General features: G+C 33.7%; 1 protein-coding gene across 1 annotated transcript; it reads right to left on the minus strand.

Annotated features, from left to right (window-relative positions):
* Nucleotides 1–3,775: 3,775 nt before the first annotated feature.
* Yipf5 (Yip1 domain family member 5) lies at nucleotides 3,776–15,742 on the minus strand. The gene is made up of 6 exons (XM_026384443.2): nucleotides 15,636–15,742; nucleotides 15,005–15,124; nucleotides 9,499–9,671; nucleotides 8,216–8,361; nucleotides 6,042–6,223; nucleotides 3,776–4,749 (listed from the first exon to the last, which is right to left on the minus strand). Exons 2-6 carry the CDS (start codon nucleotides 15,112–15,114, stop codon nucleotides 4,587–4,589), a joined length of 774 nt encoding a protein of 257 aa, XP_026240228.1. The 5' UTR covers nucleotides 15,115–15,124; nucleotides 15,636–15,742; the 3' UTR covers nucleotides 3,776–4,586.
* Between the last annotated feature and the right edge of the window lie 4,367 nt (nucleotides 15,743–20,109).

A 20,109-nucleotide genomic window follows, 5' to 3' on the forward strand; every position in this document is an offset into this window, starting at 1 on the left:
ATTTAAATGGAATATGATATATAGTCCTTTATATTTGGCTTTTTTGGCTTAGCGTAATGTTTTTGAAGGTCATTCACATTGAAACAGGTTGACATATAGAAATATTCATTTTTATCATGGTGATGGTGTAATTGGAAAAGGAAATAAAGTTGTTTCCACCTTTAAAAAGAAAACAGAAAATAAAAGGGATTTTTGAGACCATTCTTTAAAGGTAAGACTCTACCAAATTCTTTGATACTACAGAAGACCATAAAACTGAAATCCACAAGCAAATGTCATTAAATATAATAAAGACATTTTCAGAACTACATTTTATCTAGGAAAAAATAACCATATTGTTTTCCTTACTTTTGGGAGAATCAGAGTAAGCCAACTAAGTGAAAAAATAAAATTTACAAGCATTTTACATGTTACCACTCAGTACTTGGTTAAAATTGTGTATATCACAAATGTTGAAAAGCTACTAAAAAACACCTTAGTACACAATTATTCATCCTGCAAATTATCCGCAGATTTAGTGCTAATTTCAGAAATAAACCAAATTTATATATGCAAGGTAAGCCTAATTAGTTAAGCTCACAAAAATGTATTAGCCAATTTTTAGAACCTAATGTGCTCAAGAAAGTATTTTGCTTTTAAATTAGAACAGCTCTGTATTTAATTAGTCCTCATTTGAGTATGTAATCACCTTAATTTATTTGCACAAACATAGGACATTGTGCTCCATCAGCAATGTTCTTCATTAACAAAGTAGGAACTTTGTGCACAAGAGCAGAAGAAATATTTCCATCTGTGATGCAACATCAGAACTGAATACTATCAAATTTTATAGTCACCATTTGTTGATTTTAGGGTCACCATCCTGAGATGCATATTAATGATAATATATTTTTGATTAAGTACCCTGCCATTCCCTAGAAACCAACAATTTAAATATTTAATGTTTCATTTTACCTATCATCCAGTTATAAAATGGATATTTACTTGGCAATGAACAAAGTAACTTACTAAAATTCAAGTAACAGTATTACAATTCAAGCATCAGTAATTTGTATGGTGCAGAAGCAAAGTTAATTTAAAAAAATTCTTCATTATGGTATAAAATAATAGCAGTTTCAACTGTAGAAGAGGCAAGGATAGGTTTTATTTAGACTGCTGGAAACAAACAGTATATACTGGAAAAGTCAATGACATAGCATTCTTTCATTAAAATGTAACCAATCTATCCTTTCTTAAGGCATTTTCAATAAATGTTGATATTTGTGTTAATTACCTATTATCACACATTCTCCAAAATCCTAAATACACTCTCAAAAGATTCTTGTTAACTTTTATATATCTACTTTTGAAAAGGTACTTATGTTTTTGCTTGATTCTAAATGTTTCATATCTAAAGTTCATATTCTGACACACACATCATTCAATACAGATAACTTCATAATTTAAGCTTTTATTTTCAAATAAACTGGAATTTATAAATATTGAAATCACTTAGTAACTAGCAGTTGAAATTTGACATGACAACACAAAATGTGTTAGTGGATACTTCGTGAGGACTAACTTGGGGCATTATTTGGATAGGAGGCTTGCTCCAGGTAGCATTTTAAAGAATGGCTTAGTGCTATTTTTTTGTCAAGCAAGCTTCCTGTTAAGACTTTTGCCATGGGAGATGCTACATTTTGAAAAATTCAGACACTATTTTATGAAAGACTAAACACTGTTATATAAATATGTTTTGTGTGTGTATGTATATATACATATATGTATATATAATCTCCCCTCCCACAGGGCAAGATAAACAGGTTGACTTGAGTCATTACCTCAGATCTTCTCTATGACAAGAGATCTTGCAACATGGTTTTTATGTCCTACTTGTCCATGACTGAATGAAAGTGCCCTACAGAATAAGATTCTAACTTCTACATTTCCTGTGTTATTCAGACTCTAAAGTCCCCATTCATATGGTATATAATTTCAAACCAAATTAACTTTTTTTTTGGTAAGTAGTTCTAATTCTATGGGCTCTCTATTCGCCTGATTGTTTCTTTTCCTGAGAAGCTTATTAGTTTGAATCCATCCCATTTACAGATTCTTGATTTTATTTCTTGCACTATAGGAGTCTTATTAAGGAAGTTGGGGCCTAATCCAACAAAGATAATTTTAACATTGAAAAAAATTATCTTTCTTAGCTATGGAGAAGTTAAATAACGCCTATTAGGGTCAAATATACATACTTTCAAACTGTCAATTATACAGTACTACTTAAGTTCTAGCCAAAGTCCTGTAATTAGACACATTTTTAAAAAAATTCTTTGATTGAATGCTAGTATCCAAAGATAGCATTTCAAGATTTATAGAACTTTGCATATGCATTACTATATCTGAAGAAAGAATGCCTTTTCCAACAAAAATAGTTCTTAAAAAGTGTGAATACAGTATGGTAGTAAAGTCACAAAACATGCATGTGTGTTAAATTAACTACATGTCCTTGGCATGTGTGCATTCGCAAGTAAATAACACAGTAATGTGCTTTAACTTGCCACTCCACTTACTGAGAACATGACCTGGAATGAGATACAATATGTGTCAATCTGTCATCCCCACAGTGAGCTTTAGTTAATTTATGTTAATCACTGGGTGAACTGAGCTGAGGGTTTCTAGTATTTGAAGATATTTGTATGTTTTTGGCATAAAAAGGGCATTAAAGATATGAAACCTGGTATATAAGAAACAGAAATCCATTCCAATGCCAGACAAAAAGAAAAAATCCACAAATTTTGAGACACAGATTACCAGTCTTTAATGTATGCATAAATATGGCTATATATATTTTTGACTTGGAATTTTATAAGGGAAATATTGGCTATACATGACTCTTCATATAACCAAGCAAACTCTTGCATTAAATGCAATTTCACTGTATGGGTATATTGATAGAGCTACATATTTAACTGGTTTTACATACTATTATTTTGGAGCTAAATAAAAAAACAACAAAAAATTTGTACAACAATTTAAAAATTATTTTGTTGTGGGGATAGGCAACAAATAATAAAGCAATATTATCCATTTGGGGAATGTGGCTGATAATGACCAGTGTTAACTAAGAGTGAATTTAATTTCTAAAGCATAATCTAACTTATTCCTGAGAGCTTAATATTAACAGAAGGCATTCATACATTGCCTTAAAAGAACTGTATTTAAAAAACTGAAAAAGGTAAAGATACTGTTTAAATATTACAATAAAATATATTATTCTAACCAAAACTATTAGCAAGTGTGTTTCTCCTGAAGATTAAGTATGAAGAAAAACATATTTATGTGATGACAGAAATTAGAACTTATGATCTTATAGGAAATGTGTTTTAATTTACCTCAACTTCTTTTTATACTTGAAAAATTGCTCTAAAAAACAACCATTAATTCATCAGTTTGGATTTTTTTTTTAAATAACGTTTTTCTTCCATACCATGACTTTCTCATAAGTGTAACAGAACTTTATCTAGAATTAGAGGCAGTTTCTCTAGAAAAAGCCAGTGGTCAATATACAGGGCATAGTATTTTCATACAGATTATCTGGTAAGAAAGCTTAAATATAAATCAAATAAATTCAATGTAAGAAAATAAATTTCTTCTCATTTAATCTTTTTTTTCTGATTCTATACTAACTGAATTCTATTTTTAAATCTAAGGTGGAGAGTCAAGATCAAACCCTAATTACAGAAAATGAGACACAAAGAACAGTTGTTTAGTAAAAATAAACTCAACAACACAGTTAAAATTAATTGGGAAAACTTTAATTATTAAGCATCAAATGTATTTTACATTGATAAATGTAATACTCAAATTGTGAAATTTTAAATATTTTTCTCAAAAAAAGTTAGCAATTTTCTTTCTCCTGGGAAATGTGGAGACCCAACTAAGCAATAATGTGGTCAGTTCAGGTTTAGATAATATTAATATCTACACAGCCGTTCACGTTTCATGTCTATTGTGAACTTCCCATATCTTTGAATTTTAGCAAATAATTTTCATGAGATAATTTACAGGACTGTCAATTCTTTTGGAGTGCAAACTCACAACACTCTGCCTGGATCCAGTTTTTATTGTTTCACTGTACTTAATTTGAGAACACAGGTAATTTTTCTTTCCTAATTCCTTGGAAAAAATATTTCTGCAATAAGTTTTGTATCTTGTTTACTATATATAATTGGGTTGTTTTTAAGAAAGATTATCAGCTTTGTGGTTAGTTTCCCACAGTTGATAAAAATCTATCAAAAACATCGTAATATAATTTGTAAGGAAGAAAAGTTGTTTTTCAAAGAATGCAGAACAGGAAAGAAATAGTACTTCTTATTTGTATAACCACAAACACTTAAAGCTAGTCACACTGCAGGTAAATCCAATACAGTATTCAAAAGTTCTATAAAAATGAACAAAAGATACATGTTTACTTCCACTGCTCCAATAGTCTATTGTAAATCTGCACGAGAATTGTGTTGCAGCAGTGTGCTGGTCCAATTTAAGAGTTCAAGGTTCTTTTTGTGTATTTGGCCCACTGACGTCCACATCCCAGTAAGTTCAGTTCAAAAGACGGAAATTAGGGCAAAGACTCCATATAATAAAGCACATGGATATGCTACTAAAAGTTGCTGTCCTTCCATAGCTAATGCAGAAATAAAAATCTTGGAAGCGGAAAAACTACACCATCCAATAATCCCAGCAGTGAGAATGATTCCTACCATTCCTCTGTAACAAAAAAACAGGGGGAGGTGTGAGACAGATAAGATTAGTTGTATAAGAACACTACAATAACCTGTTCTAAAGAAAAGCATTTTAATCCACATGTAGACATACAGAAATAATCAAGATTTTTTTTCAAATGTTAAAATGTACCTCACAGTAAATCCAATAATGCTGAATCACTTCATGTGATAAAAAGCTAATTTATAACCACATTTTGCTCTTTTAAAATATGAGATTTCCTAATCGTGGCACTTGTGAAATTCAGGCTGAAAATTTCTCTGTTGTAGAAACTACTCTGTGCATTATTAGGACATTCAGCAGGTATCCCTGGCTTCTAACTTTAAGATACTACCATTCCTGCTTGCCCACAGCTATGACATCAAAATTGTCTCTAAACATTGTCAAATGCCCCCTGGAAGCAAAACTCTACTGGATGAAAATTAGCATTTTAGTATAAAAGCAACTTCTATAAAATTCAAATATAAATATATTAATTCTTAACAAATCACAAGCACAAAGCAGCTTCTTCTGAAGCATTTGTTCAAAGGCAGAATGCTGCAAAGCCATTATCTTGCCAAATTTTTCCTATTGCTCTTCTCTTAAACATTCATTTTGACCATCTATCTGAAATAAAGCCTAATCATTGGTAATGTCCAGTATAAGCCACAAGGAGGTGCTTGAATTACTGAAAAAGAATTTGCACACTGGCCACAAGGAGGAACTTCATGAACAGTAATTGACCTTTCTATTTAATCTAACCTAAAAGATCATTTAAAAAGTACACATATTTAAAGCTATATACAAGTACATCTGAGAACATGGGGATTCATAATAACCTCTTATCATAAAAAGAGTATGTTTCATTTTCAATTATAAAGCTGTCAAATCAAGACTGTGTATTTATTATTCATTCATTTCACATATGCTCAAAGGTGTCAAACAATTTGATATGATCTAAAGCATATTAAGAAGGGTAAGCATAATTTTAAGATGAATAACAAACTTCTCTGCGTGTGATATAATGATCACAATTATTCATTACTGATATGACCAGGCTAAGTAAATAAACACAAAACAAGTAAAATTCTTGTTCATAGGTAAACGAGCTTTCATAAAAGATTTTAAAATTTATTCCCATTTTCATTGATCATTACCCAAAAGCATGTAGCAAAGTTCTTACCTACAAGAGCCACTATTTGATATGCTTGTTGAATCAGTGATTTCAAACTGAAGATAAGATGAATCCTACTACATGGAATTGTCAATTAAACCCCAAGATAAAGATCAGTACTTACTGTAAAGAAAATATCACTGCAAAGCTAGAAAGTAGGATCATGGGAAGAAGACAATATCCCAGGACACTTGCCACACAACCAAATGAAACACCTGTCATACTCATTAAGTTCAATAAACAAAACATCCCTAGACATCCAATTGCACTGATCCCATATACGTAGCCAAACTGGATTTTGCCAGCCTACAGGTAAAGAAAAGATAACAGGTTAAAAGACAAAAAAAAAAAAAAATAAGTTCGTTTTGACATAATTTCCCCTAAAAGAATACAGATATAGAATTCAAGATCAACAAAATCTGAAGATGTATATATTCTCACATAGGGAAGTAAAAGAACAGACTAGTTTTTATATACTTCTTAAGCTTAAAGTGATATCACCTCTCAATACAGATATTTAATTTTCCATTTTCCAGGTAACATCTGAAGTTGGCATAGAATTGAACAAATAAAAGGACAAAATCATGGTATAATTACCTAAGCTAGCTGGATTTCTAAAAAAGAACTTTGGTTGAATTTAAGCAAATAAACCACAAAGACATGAAGGAAAGGCATTCAGAATGCTTGAATTGCTAATAATCATTTGAAGGCACCTGATTTCATCCCAAATGCTCCAAAGCAACTTATTCTCATTGGCAGATGTAGCCATAATCTTTTTAATAGCAGAAATAATTTTATCAATTACTTTAAATACATATTAGCAGAGCTAGGAGGAAAGAAGTCAGGATAAGCACTAAGCTCGGGCTCTGTGGAGAAAGGAGGAAAAAAAGCAAGAATATAATGGAACATTTTTTTCTTTCATTATTTTCCAAAATAGTTACTTTTTACAGTTCTCTGACCAAATAACAACAAAACCTTAATTCTGCTCTGGTAAAAGACATCACTAGACAATTTTAGAATAGCAAAGTAGGTAAATTAGAACTACCTCACTAGTCAAGGTATGTTTAAAAAAAAAAAAAAAATCACTGTATTCATGCCATACATTCACTAGAACCTGTCTATAGAGGAACCTTCAAAAAGACCCTGGTTTGTCAAATTTTCTTCTCATTTAAGATTTAATCTTAAAAATTCTTCTACATTTCATATAGCAAAATGAAAAATCCTTAGAATTTTTATAACAAAATATATTTGTAAATACTTCATTAAGAGTGTGGAAATTTGAAAAAGCCAGCTGAATTAATTGATGAATTCATTCATGTAGCAATAATAAAATCCCACACTTGCACAGTGCTTTTTTCAAAGTGTTCTGCCATAACCAGTCTTATTTTATCTTCAAAACAATCCTGTTAGGTAGGCAGCACAGGGTTATCTATCAGAGGGATGTCAAGGACAAAGTAGATGTTCAAGCCCAGCTCTTCTGTAAAAATTCCGTTTTTATTCACTACATTATTTATCTTTTGCAATTTAGAGATATAATATAAAACAGGAATAATTATCTTTAAAATGTTTCTTTTCATTCTTAATATACTTTAACATTCTTGGGAGTTGGAAGATAGAGTGGAAAAATCCCATAGTTCTTCAAGGTTTTGACTCATTACAAGGTAAAATATATTTAGGAAAGTAATCATGAGTCCAACAACAAAACACTGACCACCAGGTCTAGCATTTAAAAATCAATAAGCAAAAAATACTACCATTTAAAAACAGCCAAAGCAGGCTAGGTGCTGTGGCATACACCTATAATCCCAGTGACTCAGAAGGCTAAAAGCAAGGGGATCACGAGTTTGAGGCTAGTCTCAGCAACTTAAGAGAGACCCTGTCTTAAAACAAAAAATAGTAAGAGATGGCGATACAGCTCAGTGGTAAAGCATCTCTGGGTTCAATCCCCAATACAAAAAGACAAAGCAACAGGTAGAGAACATTAATACCTGCAAAGTAGGAAGTAAAGGGACTAATTGAGGGACTGAAGCCACATATTATGTAATTTTTCCTTATTGTTTTGTTTTTTTCCCTAATTGGACCACTTCTTGAAATAAGAAATTACTTCTTGAAATAAGAACCATAAATACACTACATGGTTCTACTGATATAGAAATGATGAATAGGTATATATTCGAACAACTAAATGCTATGTAAAACACATCAAAGACTTTGAGGTATAAGCAAAATTTCAAAATGGCTTTTAATAGAATATTTAAAGATTGTTAAAAATCTGATAGATGAAATTAAAAATCTTACCAGTAACAACGTGGCTCCAAAGGCAAGGCAAAAAACCATTGGTCCTGCCAAATCAGTTTCATTCATAATGCTGCCATCTGCTACTTTTAATGGATGTAGCACTGTTAGTGTTTTTTGCCAGATGTGGTCAAAATTGATACCTAATTCTAAGGGAAAAGAAAAAAAAGGACATGAACTAGAAAGGGTACCAGATGTGATGAAACAGATAATAATTACATCTCTCAGCTAAGACTGCACAGCAAAAAATACATGGACAGTAGTAATAGTAAGGGGCTCTTTATCTAAGGCTTCAGGAACACCTGGTGGCCCCATGAAACTGTATACAAAACTATGTCTCTATGCATATGTGCGCATTTTTCTGAGGAGAGTATTCACAGCTTTCTTTAGACTTTTAAGGGTATTTAGTCCACACACACACAAAGAAGGTCAGAACTACTGCTCTGTAGGTTTTGAAAACTATAATATTTTTTAAGTAACATTATCAGTCTAATAGTTCATTTCCATGCTCAATAATCTCTACTGTTATTTCATTTCTTTCACCGATAAAATTTAATAATCTGAAGTAAAAGTCAGTGTTTACAAACTGATATACTTTAGTATTAGTTAACAACAACAAAAAAAAAATTCTGTTGCCTCTGGCCCAATGTGGTTTCATATACACTTTGTTCAAAATGAGCTTCTAGCCAGGCATGATAGTGCATACCTGTAATCCCAACAGCTTGGGAGGCTGAGGCAGGAGAACTGCGAATTCAAAGGCAGCCTCAGCAACTTAGCAAGACCCTGTGTCTAAATTAAATATAAAAAAATAGCTAAATATGTGGCTCAAGAGTTAAACATGCTGGGTTCAATTTCCAGTACCCCCACCCCACAAAAAGCTCCTAAGTTGAAAAAAATTTTTCATATATGATTGTTTTCTTAATGAAAGGACATCTCCTCAAAATTAAGTTTTATTTTCACTGACCAGCTAGATACTAAAGTACAGGTTGAGTATCTCTCTAACCTGAAAATTCAAAATCTGAAATACTCCAAAACTGAAATTCTTTGAATGCTTGGCACAATTCTCAAAAAATTTCAGATTCTGGAAGATCTAAGATTTCAGAGTTTTGGATTAGGGATGAGGAAATCTAATCTACAAAAATATTCTATCATCTACAAAAATATTTTATCATCTACAAAAATACTCTAACATCTGAAAAACTTCAAAATCTAGAACACTTCTGGTCCCATGCTTTTCAGATAGAAGACATTTAACTTGTACTATCAAATGTTACAACCAATCTTACCTTCTAATAAAGGTGGTTCATCCTCAAAGTTGTTTCCGTAGAATGGCTGAGGTGTAGCTGGAGTATATGCCTGAGTTGGCTGGAAAATCTGACCAGTGTATGGCTGTTGTGGCTGCATCATGTCTGCAGGGACAAATCGGCCTTGCTGCGCATAGTCATAGCCAGCATACTGTCTACAAATCAAACACAGTTCAATTGTTCAAAAGTATTTCAATTCACTGACAGTTGATATCCTTGAAATTCCTAAACTTTCATTTGACAGGTCTTGGTCATGCTATTTCTAAGATACTAACTTTGCCAGTGCTTATAAATACTAGTTGAAATGATTGAAAGATTAAGCTGATCATCTACACTGAAAAGTCACCTGCTTTTATACAGAATCTTCCTGATGTCAGTATTCATTTGTGCAGTGTATTTTAAGTAGTTTACAAACTATTACATTTTCAAACATTAGAATGTCAATAGATAAAAACACAAATCTATTTATTTTTCTATTTTCTTAGTGAGGGTACATAATATTACAATACTCCATGAAATAAATTTATGCATAAGAGAATGAACTGAGGCTTACGATGACAGACTTTACATGTTACATAATTTCCCACATAATTTGTATACCTATTGAATCATCCTTTTACTTCTCATGCTGTTATTTTCTGCAAGTGAGTAAATCTCTTTAACAGTCTATTTTAAACCACAGCATGGAAAAATCAAGTTTGTTTTTGTTCAATCTTTGTGAATATAATAAAACATTATTAGTACACCTTGCATTCAAATAGTACTTTTAAATTTTCAAAGTGGTTGTATACCTATTGTCTCATTTGATTTGTACTAGAGAAAATCCTAGATTTAGAGGGTGACAGATACCTTACACTGGTGTTTTAGCGACAATGACAAGAAGGAACCAAAAGATACTGAAGCCACACCTTCAAATACCCGTTTGATCACATTCTGGAAAATGTACCTAATCTAGCTATGTATTAAGAAACACAGACGCATACTTTTATTTTAAAAGTAATTTTTTAAAACATACCTTTATTTTGTTTATTTATTTTTATGTGGTGCTGAGGATCGAACCCAGTGCCTCACAAGTGAGGGGCAAGCACTCGACCGCTGAACCACAACCCCAGCCCCCAAAGTAAAATATTTTTTAAAAAATTAGTCTATTAAATTTTTTTGGTCTCTTTTCAAAAAATACAAAAATCTAATGAGGGTTTTTTTTTTTTTTTTTTTTTTTTTGGTACTGGGGATTGAATCCAGGGGTGTTCAACCACTGAGCCAGATCCCCAGCCTTTTTAAAAATATTTTATCTAGAGATAGGGTCTCTCTGAGTTGCTTAGGGCCTCACCAAGTTGCTTCCCAAACTGCTGGGATTACAGGAGTGCACTACCATGCCAGCAATATTGAAATTTAAAAGAGTACTATAATAATCTTTTTGAATTATCATGAATGTTCTTTTTGATGCCACATCGAAAATTCAAGTTGTAACATGGAACTTGAAATACCATCAATTAACTTTTTGTACCATTACATTGAAGTAACACTCTGAATGGTTCCTTTATTCTTACATGATTCTGTAAACATCATGCATTGGCCACTTAGAAAAAAAAAATCAGTATTAATTTTATTAATTTTGGTTATCTTCCAACTGGCATTTTATTCTACAATATTAAAAGATCATATTTAATATCATCATTGTTCTCATCAGAAAAATAGTTAATTATTAGGAAGCTGACAATTTCAGGGTAAAAAAAAAAAAACTCTTTCACCTGAAAACTCAAAACTGATCATTGAAGACATATACTGTCAGTTGCTTTCTTTGAAATGACAGGCTCAGTTACTCATTTTTCAGAATATATCTGTTAAACACTCAAGTTGAATAACTGCAATTTGTCAGCTATTATTTCAAATAAAAATGGTCTCCATGAAAAAGCTGGTTGCTTCTTAGAGATACCATAATTTCAGTATGTAATAGATGTGCTTTACAAGTGTTTTCCATTTTGTCAACAAAATATTGAAGAAATGTGTACTATGGGTCAGGATTTAACAAAACAACAAATGTTGTTGCTTCACTAAGGGAATACTTGAATGAAACTGACTCCCTCTGCTCTTCTACAGGTGTGTAGCCTTGAAAAATACAACTACTAGAACAATTTGATGCTCCTGTGATGATTTATACTTAGATAACAGCAGTTTTACCAAACATATTTTTACTACATCAGTGCAAATGGTAATATATCTAAAAAGCATACAGAATGTCTTAGTATTACCATGAAAGTAACTTTTGGCTTTAAAAGCCCCCTGAAAAGTCTCAAAGATCCTCTAGGGTCTGCCGTCCACAGTGAGAAATACTAATTTAGATTCATAAATTAAAAGTAAGAGAAACAGTGAGAGCAACTGACCATTTCTAAGCTGGCATCATCATTCCATCTTCAGGATGCCACATGAGAAAGACAACACTGTGGCATTTTACTACCTCCCTTTTCTGACAGGACCTATGGAAGAAAACTGACTCACTCCTTTTAAAGGAAAAAATGGTATGGCAGACATAATCTTTACAGATTAGCAACATTTTCACAGCAGGAAAAGTAGCATATGCTAAATCAATCTCTGAAAAAGTACTTTATGTCTTTGTTGTTGAACAAAGACAAAGCCTCTTATTCCACAAAGGTATTATCAGTTAAGTCAAAGATGAAAACAAAAGCTCTCAGTGTTTTTTGTTTTTTTTTTTAAGTGACTGGATAAAAACATAAATGATTGCTGTTGCTATATATTTTAGAAGTGTATCTAGAATACAATGTGGGATCTATTCAATATCATACATGCCAAAACAAAACAAAACAAAATAAAATAACAAAAAATAAGTTATGATAAAAGAATATTTACTTTTGGTTTTTGTTTGTTTCATTTGGCATATGAGTGTTATCAGTGATATCTGTGAAGCACCCATAGAAGACACCAGAAAATGTTAAAGCTGACATCATATGGAAAATGCCAATGATAGACTAATAAGCCAAACTTGAAGACAATCCAGATATTATGCCTTTTGAATCTAGATTTTCAACAAAGAGTTATCAGCTGATATTTGTTAACAAGTTAGCAAACCACACAGATAACACTTGGTAAGCTAAGATAAAGTTTTAAAATATCATAAGGATGCAGATCTATTTTCAGATACATACAGAAGTGGAAAAGCACAACTTATAAAGCTAAAGAACTTATAAAGCTAAGAAACACATATTTATTACTGCTAATATATAACACCTTTTGTTTTCCTAAGTATTATCTATAAACCCTTAATTGTTAACTGGCAGCAATGGCTATATAATTACCTAAGGAGGAAAAAAAAAAACCTTCACAAATACTGAAGCAAAGCGTAGTAACCCATGATTTGGTTGGAATGGAATTATGAAAATAGTTAGCAACAGAATATCTATACAACTTCCAAATGGAGAACTGCAATTAGATAAGCCACCTTTTTATTTATTGTTTTTTATTTTGGGGGAGGCTTACCGGGGATTGAACTCAGGGGCATGTGGTTACTGAGCCACATCCACAGCCCTATTTTAGAGACAAGATCTCACTGAGTTGCTTAGTGCCTCACTTTTGCTGAGGCTGGCTTTGAACTCATGATCTTCCTGCCTCAGCCTCCTAAGCAGCTGGGATTACAGGCATGTGCCACTGTGCCCAGCACACATTATTAAGTGATACAAATATGGATAGATTATAAAATAAATGCTGAGGTAGATAAACTTAGGAGGCTGCAATCTAAATGGACTACTTCTATAAGTCTAAAGATGGTTAAAAAAAGAAATGCTGAGGTAGACAGACCTAGGAGGTTGCATCTAAATGGAATACTTCTACAAGTCTAAACATTAAGATCTTTTGGTTAAAAACAGGCTGGCATATTGAGATAGCTAGTAGCAGTCAAGCGTTGGAGAGCCTAAGTCCCTGGTCAATCTTTGGCCCTCTGATACACAAAGCAATCATCAAAAATACATATTTAGGTAAATTAATGATTGGAAACCTCTAAACATGATTTTCCCATTCTACTCAATTGTTAGATCAAGAGAGATAACTACTCATAGGTATGTAACTGAGCACTACACAAAAGGAAAAAGATAATTCATAGATTCAGGGTATTTTTACATGTTCACCCCTACTGTTCAACAGGTTATATATTTACATCTTAAATTTATCAGACTTAAATAGTCTATAGGTTATAAAAAGGTGCATAGTGGGGCTGAATTTTTCTTTTTTAAAAATTATTGGCACTTTCACTCAGATACATTAATGCAATGTATTCTAGTACTACACACTTCTCACAGACTGACTAGATACACAATCTTTTCCCTCATCATGGAAAAGTCTTCATGGAGTTTTAAATCCAGGATCCATAGATGAACAACAGATGAAACATGGATTGTCTACAGTTATATACACATTTATTTGGGGAGTTTATGCATGTACTCCTGAAAAACAGGTCCACAGTTTTCATAAGATTATCAAAGTGATCCAGGACCACCTAAAAATGTTTAGGAACCCTAATGTAGAAAACTCCTTCATTTGCCAGAAGAATAATGAGATTTATCTCTAAGGTTCTAAAAGACTAAAGATAGGATAGTTCTAGAAGAAATTGGGAAAAAAACCTTCAGTTAACATATTTTTGCCACAAACTCCAGATACTATAATAAGATTTCATTCTATTTTTAACAGTTCAGACTGAAAGGACTTCAATTTTCCTATTGAATCTGCAACTGATAATGTCTGCTTCAGTGTGAGCAATAATAAAAATGATTATCAATTGCTATATGAAAATCACCTGATGACTCATAACAGGGAGCTTCCATTGTTAAAACAGTCTTAAACAGTGCCACCAAGCACTTTCAATTAGAGTTGATAGCTTCTTTTTTTTTTTTTTTTTTTTTTTTTGGTAATGAGAATTGAACCCAGAGGCTGACTCAACCACTGAGCCTCATCCCCCACCTCCCCAACCTCACTTTAAAAAAAAAATTTTGAGACAGGGTCTCACTAAGTCGCTGAGGCTGGTTTTGAACTCGTGATCCTCCTGTCTCAGCCTCCTCAGCTGCTGGGGTTATGAGCCAAAATCAATTACCTGATAAAAATCAGAAAGTTGGACTGTTTTACCACACAAGCCATCAAAAGGTTTTGACAGTCCAATGGGACTATGTAGTAGCCTATCTTCTAGGTACTTGAAGTTTGCATCCTCATTTTAAAGGATACAGAAATACTGTAACCATCTCAATAAGCTACTTCTCTACCCTGGCATACCTGAAGATTTTGCAGAAGATACCAAATTCTAAATAGGATAATCTCTTCAAACTCAAATTAGTGTCACAGATCTCTCCAGAAAAGAAATTTATTAATAATCACATTCCTGAAAAGGGACACGTTCACACATTCAGTTTTGGACAGAACTACATATTCTGAATACATGCTTTCAATGCAATGTAAACTAAATAAATCGCCAAAGTTGAAAGGTTACTTGCTATAGGGTCCTCCACTTCCTCCATAATCATAGGACGGCTGAGATTGGTCATCGATGCTGTAACTTGTCTGGTAGAATTCCGTGTTTAAGTTCTCAAAGCCTGACATTGCAAATGATCTGAAATAGAAGAGAAAAAGCATGCCCAAGGCTCTATTGAAATCATTCATGGCACTTTGCTTAAGCAAACAGTCAGAAGACAGTAAACATTTATTCCCCAGTAATTGTGGAAAGCAGCATTTGGAAGGTGGTCGGGGAAAAGGAGTATGAAAATATCTAGTTTCTAAGTCGAGGCCGTGGAAGACACTTCTATCTTAAGGAGCTGATAAGCTTTTGGTAGGGGCGAGGTCGTGGGAGGGGTGACTCCACAAGGATCTACAAGATCAGTTAAAAAAGATGATTCCTCAGAGGCGTACAGCTGACAATACGGCAGTCACCTTGAAACCAAGGCTCAAGGCCCGTCAGCAAAGTGCAGAATCCTAGAAGGTCGCGCCTAAGGTGCTGAGACCACGGCAGAAGGAGTTGAAAAGAGAGTAAGGGTCTAGAGAAAAGCGCCGAAAGAGGGCAACAAGCCGAGCCGCACTACTATCGGGAGAAGCCAAAGAGTGTGCCACAGACCAGGGACACTCACCAAATGCGGGGTCGGCAGCGGCGGAAGCAGTTGTACCTCCAGCGGCCCCAAATAACCCCCAACTCAGTTCCAGACCCTGTAGTAGCCCCGTTGCTACGTGTCACAGGGCCAAAAAACTGCTTCCGGGGCACGCCCGCTCGCGCAGGCGTGTTGGCAGGTTTATATTCGGTTGGAGTCCGGGTCGCGGCGGAGGGGGCGGTGCTAGATCTAGAGCAAGCGCAACGTCTTGACGGGCCACTGGGAAGAGGGAAAGTACTTCTGGCACCTGGTGAACGGCGGAGGAAGAAGGCGCAGGCGCAGCAATTGCTGATTACTTGGTGGGAGGAGGCAGTATTCCTCCCTTGTCCCGGAGCTAGGAGAACGGACGGGAAGCCGCGAGATGAAACCTAGGGATTCCCTTTCCTGTGCACTAGCTACAGAGCCGCGGTCTCTCTGGAAGTACAGTGATTCAGGCGCGGTACTAACAGTTTAAAGTATTTAATTTTTGCAACCTAATGAGATGGTTACCCTCTTACTTTACTTTTGTGAGTGTTCATTTTGTGCTACCTACTGGGAATACAATAGTGACTATTAGATTTATGGTAACCGTCCCTCTGGGCGAGAGGGCTAATTAAGCACATACAAATAAGTTGTTATTGATATTTTTAATGTCTTATAATTTTTCGAAAGGTGTAATATTCATTTGGGGGGGAAAAAAAGAGCCTTAACAGCCGCTTAGAAAGGGTGATGATCAAAAGGTTAACTTGAGAGGGAAAAAGAGGGAAGGATAATGGCGGAGGATGGAAGGAGAGCTTGAGTGTTGCAGGCAGAGAGAATAGCATGTGCAAAGCCCGGAATGAGGAAAAGCATGGTGTGAGGAAAGGTGTAAATCAGGCTTTCTGAGCCTTTGCACTACTGTCATTTTGGTTTAGACGGTTCTTTCTAGGGGCGGGTAGTGCCCTGTGCATTGTAAGATGTTTGGGAGCATTCTGACCTCTATCCACTAGATTTCCAGTAGTACCCCTTCCCCTGAGTTGTGACTAAAATGGCTTCAGACATTTCCTAGAATCACAATTTCCAGTCAGTTTTCCCAAGGTGGTGGAATCTTGAATACTGTCACTTTAATACCATGCTATTAACCAATAAGCAGAACCGTCTTTGAGGGTTCAGTACTTAAATTTATATAGTGAGCCTTTTCATTATATACTGGGATCAAAATACTGTGGTCCTCAGAAAAGAAGCCAGACCATTGCTCTGGGACCAATTTCCAAAGGAATAATAAAATTTCACTGGTTGAAACTTTTCTCTGGGCACACATAAACACTTCAAAATAAAACAAGTGCAAAACAAACATTATGCTTCAAACTAAAGTAGTAACAGCAAAAGAACATAGCGTCCAAACCAAAAAAACCAAGTATACCATAGAGTACAATAAACAGCTAGCCACCTTTACAAGTTCCAGCTCCATCAGCGTGAATTTCTGAAATTGCTCATCAAACTGTTTAATTTACCACTGTTTGCCAATCACTTTAGCATTTATTGATGTAGGTATCTTCTGCATAACTTTAGATAGAAAGAACATATATTATGATTTGTCTCATTGTCTCATTTTATGCCTGTTTCCCCCCCCCAACATTATTAATAGTGTCCCCTTTTCATTCTCAAGAATATCTATTCTTGGTTCACAAATTATATGGTTATGCTCTTTAAGCTACTTTATCCATGAAGCTAAGTTTCTGTTTATTAACAATATGCAATAATCCATCACTTAGTGATCTTATGGTTGAAAAAATTCTAATCTCATCTGATATTTCTATTTCTTCCAGTTCAAAAGAGGTGTACCACTCTCAAATTTTAATGAAATAGAAGAATATGAACAATAAATGTCTGCTTAGGAATGAATTGTTGAGCATAAATTTTATTCAAATTCTGCTTTTGTATATGAAAGCAATTACCATATTTGTTTAAATGTCTTCTCCTCCAACTTCTGCCCCAACTGAGAAACCAAGTAAGAAAACTGAGTTACGTGATTAAATTTTCCATATTATTTGACTTTGAAACATAAGCCAAGGTATCTTGCAGAAGTTCCTTGGAGATTTTGAGAGGATCGATTAATTTCATGGCTAGACATATGGGTCTTTCTTTTTGGAAAAAAAATTTTGAAGTTGCTTTCCCTTTCTGGGATAGGCTCCAGAGAGTTATAGGAAACTGGTAAATGTGCTGTCCTCTGTTAAAGTCATCAAGCTGACTTATTTACCAGTAGAAAGCCTTAGCCAGGTCACAAGATGGAACATGAAATGGGCTCTGGGACAGCTGCTTTCTCCTGCTATGGGATACAAGGTACCAATCACCAAACTTGTAACAAAAATGGAAAAGACATTCTAATCATGAATAACATTTTAATTTGGTTGACAGTCATACTAGTGTAATACTAATATAAGTACTTCACAAGCACACATAAAATAACTTTGTTTTCTTAGAATAGCAGCAAAATTGTCAGTATTTTAGAACTACCTTCTTTACCTTTGTTTTATAGTAATTATGTCATGTGCTAGAAAAGATAGTTTGAACATGGGAAGTTTGCTCCTATTATTCAATGATATCCCCGAACACCACTTGAGATGGAGATTTGGCATTTGTACCTGTATCATATCAAGTTCCATAATGAAACTTGATAACAGTAAAAGCCAGTATAATTGCCCAATATCTTTTTTCACTATTTCCACATATCCCAAATATGACTACTGTTTTCCCCAAATCATTGTTTATCTCTTAAAAAGAGTTCCCTCATTCAATCCCCTGTATTAGAGCTGTTATTCAAATTCTGCTTCTGTTATTTTAATTATTTTACAGTAAATTGTTGTTTGGGCAAGATAGATTTTCCTGTAATGATACAGAATACTTTTGGATAGAACTATTTTTCAGATGTCAAAAGAAATTTAATGCTGATTTAATAATTATTTTTGGAACTTTGATATTGCAAGTGCTGTTGTTTAACAAAAGCCTTTAAAGATAATTTTTAAAACAATTCTGTAAATATTTTCATTGTATAGATCATAAATACTCTCTTAATAACGAAAACATTTCTAATCTTAGATAAACATATATTGTGGTTTGTGATAAGAATTTCAGTGACAGCATTGGAAGTCCTAGGGGTCTCCAGCTACTTAGACAGAAAGAGAGGTAATGTAAAAGAACTAGCATCAGACAACCTGTACTGGTCCCTAGTGATGGCAAAGCCACTGGTGCACAGTGAAGGTAAAAATGAAGCATTTGTACATTGTGAAGTTAATAACTACACATACTGTGTGCCAGGCTCTACTCCAAGCAATTTGCAACATTTAACTCAAATAGTCCTAATACAACCCAGTGAGGTAGGTACTGTGTAACTCCAGTTTGACACAGGAAACTGTGAAGATGGTAGGTAATTTGTCAAGCAGCATTAGGCTAGGAAATACTAAACCAGACATTTTTACTCATACAATCTGGGCCTTGAGTCCCTGTGCTAAACCACTGGGCAGCCTTGTTATTGTGTTATAATGTGAAGGTGGGAAAGGCATTAATTCTAATTAATATACTACTTAATCTGATGTGTGGTTATGTGTATTTTTATATGTATATAAGTTAAAATTGCTATTAGATATTTGACATTTGCATCTAAATTCCCATGTGTATATGTTCAAGTTTATAAAAATATATTTTATAATCTTTTCGCTGAGGAAATGGTGGATCAAATTATGTTTAAGTTCACCTTTTATTAGTCCTGATTTTAATTAATATTGCATAGTGTTTAAGTATGCAAGCACTGGAGCTGTGTGGATTTATATCCTTTAGCACTTATTAGCCATGGATCTTTGGTAATTTACTTAAACTCCTTGTGCTTCAATTTTATTATCCATAAAAACAAGATAGTGGCAGTATTCTTCTTGTAAAGTTGGTAGGAGAATTATATGAGATAATGCATGTAAATGTTATTGTCTAAGTACTAAATAAATGTTTGCAGTTGTTATTATTGCTGTAGTATCATATAGCTATAGAAACAATATGATTTCATCAGGAATAAAAATGGAATTTTGAAAATTTATAAGGATTAGGTTTGAACAAACTACTTCTAATATCAATTACACATATTTACTGTTTCTTCTCCTGCATATTCTGTATTGCTTTGTAATTTCTTTTTTGATACTGTAAATTTTATTAAAAATATACTTTTTTTTACCCTCTGTGCAAAATTTGCCATAGTTGACTTGTTTGCATTGTCAGTTTTGCTGTCATAATTTTTTATATCAAACACTATTGTTTTAAGAACTACCCATATATTAGAATAATTGTATTTGAAAACTGTGAACAGTGCCATTTATATTTGATGTTCTTGATGTGTTTTGTGGTATTTCGAACACTAAAGAAAATATTTTCTTGTTTCTTCTTATTCTCTCTCTTCTTTTCCTCTAACACAAGGAATTTATCAGGAGACAGTAAATAAGATGAATTATGT

Source organism: Urocitellus parryii, chromosome 1 (genome assembly GCF_045843805.1).
Source record: "Urocitellus parryii isolate mUroPar1 chromosome 1, mUroPar1.hap1, whole genome shotgun sequence".
NCBI lineage: Eukaryota > Metazoa > Chordata > Mammalia > Rodentia > Sciuridae > Urocitellus > Urocitellus parryii.

Coding starts and splice junctions, on each gene's coding strand:
- Yipf5 (XM_026384443.2), bottom strand. CDS start 15,114: ATGTCAGGCTTTGAGAACTTAAACACGGAATTCTACCAGACAAGTTAC. Junction 6,224..8,215: donor TTGGAGCCACGTTGTTACTG/GTAAGATTTTTA, acceptor CTTTACCTGTAG/GCTGGCAAAATCCAGTTTGG. Junction 4,750..6,041: donor GCAGTGATATTTTCTTTACA/GTAAGTACTGAT, acceptor TTTTTGTTACAG/AGGAATGGTAGGAATCATTC.